This window comes from Arachis duranensis, chromosome 7 (genome assembly GCF_000817695.3).
Source record: "Arachis duranensis cultivar V14167 chromosome 7, aradu.V14167.gnm2.J7QH, whole genome shotgun sequence".
NCBI classification, from domain to species: domain Eukaryota; kingdom Viridiplantae; phylum Streptophyta; class Magnoliopsida; order Fabales; family Fabaceae; genus Arachis; species Arachis duranensis.
Genome location: NC_029778.3, coordinates 29,255,687 through 29,266,793, shown reverse-complemented (window position 1 = coordinate 29,266,793; position 11,107 = coordinate 29,255,687). Strand labels below are relative to the sequence as shown.

The 11,107-nt window shown below is 30.4% G+C and overlaps 1 protein-coding gene across 1 annotated transcript; it reads right to left on the bottom strand.

Annotated features, from left to right (window-relative positions):
• Positions 1 to 423: 423 nt before the first annotated feature.
• On the bottom strand, positions 424 to 5,673 carry LOC107458384 (protein DAMAGED DNA-BINDING 2). Its single transcript, XM_016076590.3, has 11 exons — positions 5,282 to 5,673; positions 5,097 to 5,187; positions 4,391 to 4,518; positions 3,793 to 3,915; positions 3,601 to 3,689; positions 3,391 to 3,511; positions 3,022 to 3,113; positions 2,567 to 2,696; positions 2,202 to 2,450; positions 1,905 to 2,101; positions 424 to 1,377 (listed from the first exon to the last, which is right to left on the bottom strand). The coding sequence occupies exons 1-11, from the start codon at positions 5,540 to 5,542 to the stop codon at positions 1,158 to 1,160; spliced, it is 1,701 nt and encodes a 566-aa protein (XP_015932076.1). The 5' UTR covers positions 5,543 to 5,673; the 3' UTR covers positions 424 to 1,157.
• Positions 5,674 to 11,107: the final 5,434 nt, after the last annotated feature.

Genomic DNA, 11,107 nt, shown 5'->3' with positions numbered 1-11,107 from the left:
TTTTATAATTACTTATACAAATTTGGTTTAAATAAATTTGGATTGGATATTGTAAAATTAAAAGCAAAAAAGGATTAAATCAACGAGAATAGGAACAATTTTTTTTTTTCGTCGGATAACAAAAATCATCTGTACTACTAATCACTTTTTCTGAAGGAAAAAATTGGGTTATGTAGCAAACTTATGCCGAATTAATCGCTTATTAGACTAGTATCCCTCTCAAATTATATCTTGGGTCTTTCTGACATAAATGAACTATCAGTAATTAACTAATGAACATAAATAGGGCTCCAAGATTTCACACAAAGTAAAATCAAAATCTCATGAGTTAAATATAGAATCCTTTCTAGTGTGTGCAGTGTAAGATCTAAAAAAAATAAAATCAAAATTAAGATATAAGCATAGAGTTAGACCCCCCAAAAAAAGCATAAAGATACCTTTGTTCAATCTTATAGCTTGAAGAGTGAAAAACTATACAAAATCATCAAAAAGAAAGAAGAAAAAAAAAAGCATAATCCAACATAACCTATATACATGACTTCCTAAAATGCTATAGTGCCATTAGCATTGCCTTCTAATATGATACACTATAGCACAAAAATATACCATGACTTCCGTTTAAAAAGATCCATTCAAAAAACATAGGATAGAAAGTTAGAACTTAGAAGCCATGACATGTTAGCAGATGCAATGGTCAACAGTAGTGAAATGCCATCCTGAAAACTAATAATTTTTCAGTTATCTAACGTTTAAATAGTCAAATTGGTCCCTCAGATTTCACTCGCCAGTTAAACTAATCTTCTAAATTTCCACTGAATCAAATTGATTCTCCAAATTTACCAAAGTCAACCACATTCGTCATTGTCTAAAGTGATATAAGAAACCAACGTGATTTGCATTGAGAAATTTGAAAAACCAATTTGATTTAGTGAAATTTAAAAGACCAATTTGTCCATTTACTCATCATCTATAGTTATAAAGTGAGAGAAATGTTTTTTTTTTCAAGTTGCAAAAAACAATGCGCTCCTTTCTCTCATTATAACAGTAGACAATTATAGATAACTGACTTATCAAAATAGCATTTCTCCATCAAAAAAATCATTGACAAGAAAACATCAAAATAGTCAATGTACTCAAAAAGGGACTGACTTCGCTATTCAGCATTTATTCTTGGTGCAGCGAGTCAATTTCCAGTTGGTCTTTTCCGACTTAGATTTCTTGTTCTTGGGTAGGAATGCTTCATCATCTGATTCATCACTGTCATCGTGCTTCTTCTTACCGCGTTTCTTCTCGGCTCCTCCACAAATCACAATTTTGCTCTCATCTTTCTCCTCTACAGGCGCAGATGTCTCCTTGGGCTTCCATATGAACAGAGATCTGAATAACAAACCAGACTCAGAACACCATGGTTTTACAGCTTTTTTTCACACGTTATTGGTAACACTAATGATCTATCATTAACAGAATATCAGATCAAGTTATGTATGTACCATGTCAGAATTGATTATAGTATCACCAGTTTCAATGTTCATAATAATTTATGGTCCTAAAAGCACTTGTCAAAGACCAGTTATAAGGGTCTATTTGGTTTCTATTTTCATTTTCAATATTTTCTGCTTTCATAATTTTGTTAAAAAGTGAAACTCATTTTATTTCCTGTTTTAGCTTTATTTTTTCCAGAAAATCCTGAAAACAGAAAATACTATAAATAAAAATAGAAAATAAAAACAAAAACCAAACATGCTCTTTCAAATCATAGAAGGCCTTCAAAATTTTCTATTTGGATATGGAAAATCTCAACAGCAAAGGTAACATGAAGTTTGTCATGGATAAAATGGAGGGGAAAAAAAATCACAAGCATCATTATCCAGTTCTCTAGGACTGATTAAAAAGAAAATTCGAACCTTGAACTTCCAGATGCTAGGATATCATCGCGTGGGTGTAACTTATTCACTGGAGTGATGGTTGTGATGTTTGGATCCATGACTTCAGCTACCAATTGTCCGGTACTGGTATCTATAAAATCAATGGGATGTAAGGCAGCTCCATTATAGTTCTCGCTTATATAACGACCAATGACAGCAAGCGATTCCGATGGATCCTGCAATTACACACATGCCATTGCCCATTGTCCCTAAGCAACTTAAAAAATAAAACACTATAAACAACTAGCACAAACTTTAACTTTAAAATAATAATACCTTTGGATCCCATTCAGCTTTAAAAGGGGTCAAGTAACGATTGAAATCATTACTGTGAACAATTTCTCGGCTGGGGGAGTCCATATTTCCAAAGATTGAATCCCAAATACGAAGACGGTTGTCTTGTGATGTGGTAAGAATCTTGCACCCAGACACTGGAGAGAAATAGGCTGAGTTGACTACACCGCCGTGCTTAAGTTCATATATGGATGATTTTGGTTCTATTCGACGAATATCCCAAATACGAGCCTAAAAAGAGAGGCCATTACATGTTTTAAATACTAGTATATATACAGTGAGCACCGAGCATCAGACTTACATTTTTTAACTGAATAACTTTTGTATGGACAAGAGTAAGGACTCACAAAATGATCATTTCCACAACTCAATAGGAGGTCTGGCTGAACTGGGTTGCAATGGAGACCAACTACCTTTCGACCTTTTTTATGGATCAAAATTGCATCACTAGTCTTGTGGTTAGAGCGAGTGTCAACCCTGTAAATGCCACAGGTGGCTACGGATTAAAGATACATAGCTACAGATTAAAAGGAAACACAATTTTTTTCCCTATTCAAGAAAAATAATGACATGATAATACAAAAAGAAAACTTTCATATTAGGAACAAATTCAGGCTCTGGTGGATGCAAATATCGAGTACTTTATTATTTACCTTACGAATAAGCCATAACATAAGCTTACCATGTGTGATGTACGCATTCATTACTTTGTTATTAAGTGATACTAATGCCTAACAAGAATGGATATCTCTTCATAAAATTAAAAACTTTAGGAAATAAAATACCAACCCAGGTTACTTACATGTGAAGAAAGCCAAAGCTATCGGCAGCAAGCACAAGACCCTTTTCAAAGTTAATATCCATGCCATAGAGCATTTTCCAAGTGTTTGGACCCTAAACAAAACATTATAAAAAAACGTTGTAAATAGACAAGAAAAACTTTAGGGAAACTTCAATGAATGGCCATTCCTAACTTTTTTTCTATTTTCTACCACTCTTTTTTCTTGCCAAAACTACCCAGAAGTAAAATTAAAGTAAAACAACTTGCTACGAGCCTACAACCATTCCAATTAAACGCAGAAAATTAAAGCAGGCCAAAACAAAAACCCACACATTGAGCACATCATAGTCAAGAAGTTAAACCAGACATATCAGAAATGAAAAATGTTACCTGCCATCCATCAGGGTTCAGGTTCAATGGACAGGATGATATTCCAGTCTCCATGTCAGAATAACTAATTGTTCCATCCGAGGATGCAGAATAGACCATGCAATCATTTCTAGGATCAAACCTACGAAATTTTCCATATTGAGAATCAGATTCTGAGTTCACAGATACAAATAAATGCAACTTACTTCATGTTTTGATAAAGCAACTTACTTCATGTTATTCAGAATACAAGAATGTATGTTACCATAGACCATCCTCTCATGTACTTTCTGAAAATCCCAAACTCCAAGTTGTCCTTTCTTTAGGGTCAAAGAAGGAAAAGCACAATCAGTGGTGTTAAACGAAGGCAAACTGGAAACTAATCTGGACTAACATAATGAGAATGTAATTTATTATAATTACCTTATCTCCAGATAAAAGGATGTTATTTTTTGTCGGGTGGAACTCCAAACAAGTTACACGTCTACTGTGATATCTAATAACGGCACAATTCACTTGATCTGGGATCACATATTTGGGCTTGATCTATTGCATAATGCATATAACGAAAAAAATCTTGTAAGATACAGCTGTGCCATATAAATAACCATAACAATGAAAACACATTCATGTAAAATTATTAGCAAAACCCAATGATTCATCTCAACCATGTAAACTTCATAGAATCCTACAATGGCTAACTAAGCAGATGAACTTAACACTAATAGCTTAGAAGCAAGTAAACTGAAAAAGGCTAAGCCTAAAAGTACAAAATCTACTTGGTTAATTAATTAGGCTGTGCATGGGGTAAATGCCATTATACCATCAAATCAATGGCTTAAAAAATAAATTACAATACCACTGCATAGACAGGCAAAAGAGTAAGGCGCTTAGAAAACTTCTAGTTGTTTTGCTATTTGGTTAGAGGAACTCTTATCCTCTATCTTCTATGATTCTTCCATTTGTCTCAATGAAATTCTTCTTATCAAAAAAGAAAAAACAAAAAAAAGCTCAGACTTACCGAAGGAACAGAAGGTTTTAGCTGGCGTTCAAACACATACTCCAATGGTTTACGTGTCTTTTTGCGAGGTGCCGGAATAACTCCATACTCAGTGGTCACCCGATGAGGGCAAGTCAAAGTGGTATGTCCTCCAATTCAAAAGATCACAGCAAATGAAGAACATTAACAAAGAAGTACCAATAAATTAGAGAAATTAACAAGTTGTTATCATGCCAGAGTGGAAATGGAAACAATGTCACAAAAACGAGCATCCCACAATAAATGGATATTTAGGGGGAAAACATTCTTAAACGATCAAAGCTTTTAAGATTTAACATAAAATATCCTCTACATATATGAATACCTCAATGCTCACTCATACTCATTGAAGTATATGGTAGCAGTGGCATACATGTTATACTCCTGATGATGTCACTAAGTAAAACAAATACTTTTCTTGATTAAAACTTAAAAACAACAGCGAAAAATAGAACCCCCTCTCCTCTCTCGATGAAAAAAAAAGGGCATTTTGATGCATTTTGGTAATCACTATCAGTTTAAGCATTCCATGACCATATTCACTATCACTATAACTAAATTTTAGTATTAAAGTGTTAAACAAACTTTTTAAAGAAATTAAAACAAAGGAGTCCTATATAGAACAACAATACAAAGCAATGAGCAGAATATAACAGTTAGTTAGTTAGTTAGTTAGTTAGTTACTTACCAGGCATTTTACAGAGAAAGCAAGGCTTCATAGGGCAATCAATATAAGTAGCACCCTTGAACCCCGCTTCATGTCCAGGCTTCTTACACACCTATAAAAACAATCAACATTGACTTTTTTGTTTTTAACCAAAACAGCAACGAACATCATGAACTTAAAAAAACTAAATAATATAAAACTTCAACCTTGCAAACTTTTTTGAGAGTGATAGTGATCGGTGCTTTCCCTTTCCTCTTACAATCCAAACCCACTTCCAACCTCTCCGCGTTCCCATTCCCAGCAACATTAACATCATTGTCCTCCTCCTCCTCCTCTTCTTCTTCTTCTTCTTCTTCTTGAAGTGATTCTGGCCCTTCCTCTTCTTCTTCTGAGGAACTGTGTTCAGTGTCGGAGTCCCTCTCAATGATGACCTTCGGGAAGAAAGCTTTTCTAGTTATGGGTGCCATTGGCGGTTGAGAAAAAAGGACCAACCTTTTCTTTCTGTTGTTTGGGGGGAAAACAGAGTTGTAGAGAGTACGATACAGAATAAGCGAAAGAGAATGAAAGGTTTTTGAGCCTTTTGAGGGAAGACACGGAGGGTGGACTTTGACGACTTGGTTTTGTTGGTTTTGGAGTAACGCACGTCATGCTTTATTTAAATTACGGAAATGCCCCAAGGATTCTTGTCTTCCATTTCTTCCTTCACCTCTGTAAGGACAAATTCGGAAACTACGCCGTTGTTTAGTTGAAAGGGAAACTTCAATAAAGTATTGGAAAGTTTTCAAATGGTCCAGACCACTTTTTTGGAATTCCGATGATCCATGTACGGTAAGGTAGTAGGTGTTGTTTTTGTCTTGTAGCATGTAGTGAAATATCGTAAATGTCCCTGTAATAAAGTAAAAATTGAAGATAAGGGCAGTGATCCATGATCAGCTTAAAGTATAAAGGAAGCCAAGTTGCAGCTGAGCCAGTCGGATGAAAAATTGTATTTTTTAGGCCCGCAAGAACATAATTGGCTGAATTTGGGCTTGTATTAAATTTTGGATTGGTTTTCTATTATGGGCCTTTTTGTTACTGTTGGATTGTTGGAATAGCGAATAATTATAGTGATGCAGTTAGGAAACGAAACTGAAGCCCGTGATGAAAATGGTTCATGGAGGGAAGTTAGTGCAAGGAAAATAGTTTATTTTTAAAACACAAAAATATTTATAAAAATTTATTTTTATTAAAAAATATCAATAAAATTTATTTTTTCTATTTTTTAAAATATGTTTATTTTTAAAATAATATTAAACATATTTTTTTAAATAATAAATTAAAATAATATAACATATATGATAATTATTAGTTGAAATAAAATATAAAAAGAATATTTATTTATTTATTTCTTTATTTTTGCGGATACGCAGATATGCGGATATCTACACAAAATCCGCAATCTGATCCGATTCGATAGACTTGCGGATTAGATCCATATCCACAATTTTTGGATCGAATTTGGATAAACACAGTGGATATGCAGATCGGATCCAATCCATGAACACCCTTATTTTAGACTATAAAATCTATCCAAATTTTTATTAGTAGATAAACTCTTAGCTATTATAATTATGGTTAACTTAATCACCATAGTCATAACTTTATACTAAGAGTTTAATTTTAATATATCAATTGTGTAAAAGAGTTTTATACAGTTATGTAATTACATTCGTTATTTTGGATGATTATTTATGTGATTAATATGAAAGATAATTATTTTTATCGATGTAGTGTTATGTAATTGAATATACGTATAAAACTACTTTACACTGACAATACATTAAAATTAAATTCTTATACCTGAAAAATAAGAAAGATCGTAATCTAAAACAAACTAATTTGTAAGTTCAGAAACATATAAAACTAAGGCAAAACATATAAAACTAAGGGCATGAATAAGTTATAGGAAGACTTTCACATGTATCAAGGCAACTTTACTGTCATATTGCTATGCCATGTACGGCTAAGTGTGTGTTTGGATTACATTTTGCAAACGGAAATTTACATAAAATTGATTTTGTAAAATTGATTTTGATGAAAAGTAAGTTTGGGTTAACGTGATTTTTGTTTGGTAAATTGATTGTAGTAAAATAAATGTTGTTTGAATTATACTACTCAAAATCACTGTTAGATGAAAAATTACTAAAAGAGACATCAATTCAAATAATTTTTTTATATATGCAAAATCAGAATACTAACAAAAATAATATAAAAATATTTATCATATAAATAAAATAAATATAATAAAAAAATAAAAATATAAAAGAGAGTACTATAAATTTTATAATGTCAACAAAAATATTCTATAATTTTTTTAGTACGGTTAGTACTCTTTTATAAATTTTCATTATTTATGGTTTTGTTGTTACTTATAATTAATTTTTTATTTATTTTGTCATTTTTTATAGGATCATAATTTATATTATACAAAATTTTGATAATAAACGTAGTATATAATAATTACCATTACAAATTTTACAAATTTTGATAATAAACGTAGTATATAATAATTATAATTACAAATTTTACAAATCGGAATAAAAAATAAAAAAATTAATACAAAACAAAAATAGAGTATTTCAAAGAATAAAAAAAAATCATACACATAAAAAATAATAAAAATTTCATAAAATCAACAATATGTATCATATGAACAAAAAAATATAATAAAAAGTAAATAAAATTCGTATGAATAAAATTAAATAAAAAAAATTTCATACACAACATAAATATAATGCAGAAAAGGATAGAAAAAAAAGAATTCATATAAAATAATAATAAAAAAATCATAAAAAAATCAATAACGTTTGTCATATGAATAAAAGAAATACAATAAAATAAATAAAAAAGTCAAACAAAAATAAAAAAAAAAAAGATTTCATAAAAAAACATACATATAAAAAATAGTATAATATTCAATTTGCTAGTGATTAAAACAAATTTGAACTATTTTAATGGAAAAAAAACTGGAACGAAGAACTATAAAAAAGTAAGAAGAACTACAAAGAATTATTGTGAAAGTAATAGTTACTAGATCTTTTTATAGAAGAAAATGAAGGGTAGGGTTAGTAAAAAAAATAAAATTTCAACTAATTTTTCAAAGACAACAAGCAACCATGAACGTGAAACGCAGAAGTTACAAATTTTAGCTTCTCCTGAACGTGCGTTTAGAAGCAGAATTAATTCTGCGTTCAGGAAGATAAAAATGGTCAAACAAAAAAGTGAAACTTTTAAGAAGCTCAAATGTGCTTCTCTCTTCCCCAACATGTTTGCCAAACACACCCTAAGTAGTAGGTTTATAGTTTGTCTTGTAGCAAGAATGAGAATTACAAAAGAACCCTTAAAATGGTGGATGAAAAGACGAAAATACTCATAAATAGTAGCCGCTAGGATAAGTAGCTAAGATAGAGAGGATCAAAGTTACTACGCTTTCATAGAACCAGAGTGCAGTAAATGACAAAAAATTAAAATTTTAGTACTACTTATAATTAATATATTAAATCTATAATATTTTTAATTTTAATTTTTTATTATAATGAACTTATTCTAAGAACACTTTATATTTGTATAATAATAAAAATATTAATTTTTATGTATTTAACACATTAAAAATATAAAATAAATTATATTTTCGATAACTTTTAATGAAATATATTTTTTGTCCAATTTTAATTAAAATATTTTTTGCATACATAAAACAAAGAAGAGTACTTAATCTTATTTTAAAAATTGATAAAAACAAAATAATATATTTTAGAGTAAAGTATTATTTTTGTTTCCAACGTTTAGGGTAAGTTTTAAAGTTGTTTTGAATCGTCGTATTTAGGTCCTTAACGTTTTAAAATTGGCTCAACGTTAACCTATCGTTAGAGATCCGTTAACAGAATTGACGGCGGGACAAATTGAGATGATTTTGAAACGTTAGATACTTAAATAGAACGAAAATGTTGGGGACAAAAACGATAGATAGGAATAAATTTTAATTTTATCTTTCAATAATTTTAATTTTTTACTGTATATAATATTTAATTATTTTTAATCACATCTAAGTAAATTACACTTAATCACACTACTTTCATTCCAAATAATTTTTTTTATATTTTTATATTAACTTATAACTTTAAGTGTAAAATTATAAAAAAAAACAAAGTTATTTAGAATGAAAGTAATATGATTAAGTGTAATTTACTTAGATGTGATTAAAAAATAATTGAATACTATGTATAGTAAAAAATTGATATTATTGAAGGATAAAACTAAAATTTATAGTAAAGTATCAGTTTTGTTCCCAACATTTTTGTCCTATTTAAGTCCCTAATGTTTCAAAATCGTCTCAATTTTGTCTCGCCGTCAATTCTGTTAATGGTCCCTAACGGGCAAAACAACATTGAGTCAAATTTTAAAACGTTAGGGACTTAAATAGGACACAATTAAAACATTAGGGACAACTTTAAAATTTATCACAAACGTTGAGAAAAAAACTGATACTTTACTCTATATTTTATATAATAATTATTCAATCACTCATTAAAAAATTGGTATAATCGATAAAATTACAATATACATTTTTACTAAAACTGTTTAATAAATTAAAAAATTTAGAAATAAATAATTAATAATTTAACACACATATGTAACTAAAAGTTTTTTTTTTGGAAAGGAGACCATGGTCCATGCTGGGCTCCTCGGTTTCGCCACTGGTGTTCGATGAAGAGAGAGATCGAATAAGAAAAATTTGGATTCTCTAAAATAAAGTGAGATCTTTTATTATTGAATGTTTTTCTCTTATGTTTTTTCTTGATCCCACCTATAAAATAAATGGTGATAGATCATATTTTATCATCTAAAGTAAAATTCAAAATTTAGAAGATCCAAATCCGAACAAGAGAGGTTGATTTGTATTCGATCTTTATATGGATAAAAATATAAAAAATACATAATAGCTCGTGTAAATGTATAAATAACATTTTTTATTTAAGAATATATAAAAATCTGTATGTTCATCATCAGATGAAGAACTGTTCCGGGGCTTACCTAGAACAGGATTGTGGTTGGGCTTGTTTGTAAGGCCCAAGAGCTAAAGGATGGTGGCCTCCGACTTGTTTTACGTCTGGGAGCCTCGTCTGAGTTATGTATAGTGAAATTCCATCATTGTTGTGATGGAAACTGGATGTAGGCTGCACTGCACTTAGCAACTGAACCAGGATATATCTGAGTGTAATATTCTCTCTTTTCTACTCCATTTTTGTTTCTACTGCACAGGAGCTAAAACTGAAAAATATCTCGTGCCAAGTGACGAGACAAAAATAAAAGTCTCGTGGCTAGGGATGAGACAAAAATAAAAAAGTCTCCTCAAAGACCAGCAAGTGTAACTAAGCAAAAAGGGGCTAAGATTCAACCCCCTTCTCTTAGCCATTAAAAATCATCAGTGGATAACCGTCCCTTTTATCTAGGGGTTGTTGAGGTCTCCCTTCTAGAAATGGGGTAGAGATTTACGGAAGCAGTTACTCATTTAGATAAGTATGAGCTGCCTCCTTCAGTCTGTTCCGACCTCTTAAAAGAGGTTGGATAAGTAGATAAGGCCACTCTTCTTGATTGGCCCTTTTAACTTTATTGGGTCTAACTTATGTTTTGGGTTAGGGTATGAACAAGAACTATCCTAATATTGTTTCTGATCAAATTATAAAATTCTACAAATTCAAATAAATTGAATTTCACAATAATATTATACAATTAACACCACATTTATTTCGACTTGAATACTCACTTATGAGCAACACGAAACATATTAAGTTCGTGTGACAGATATGTTTTTGCAAGTCTTTGTTGACGTAAACAAAGATTTTTAAATTCGATTCATTTTAGTATCGACTTAGCGTGTAATCTTATGAACAATTCTTTTGAAGTTAGCACATTTTATAAATCATTGAATTTTAATAAATAAATATATTTTTTTTAAAAATTATTCAAGTTCTTAATAATAGAATATATTA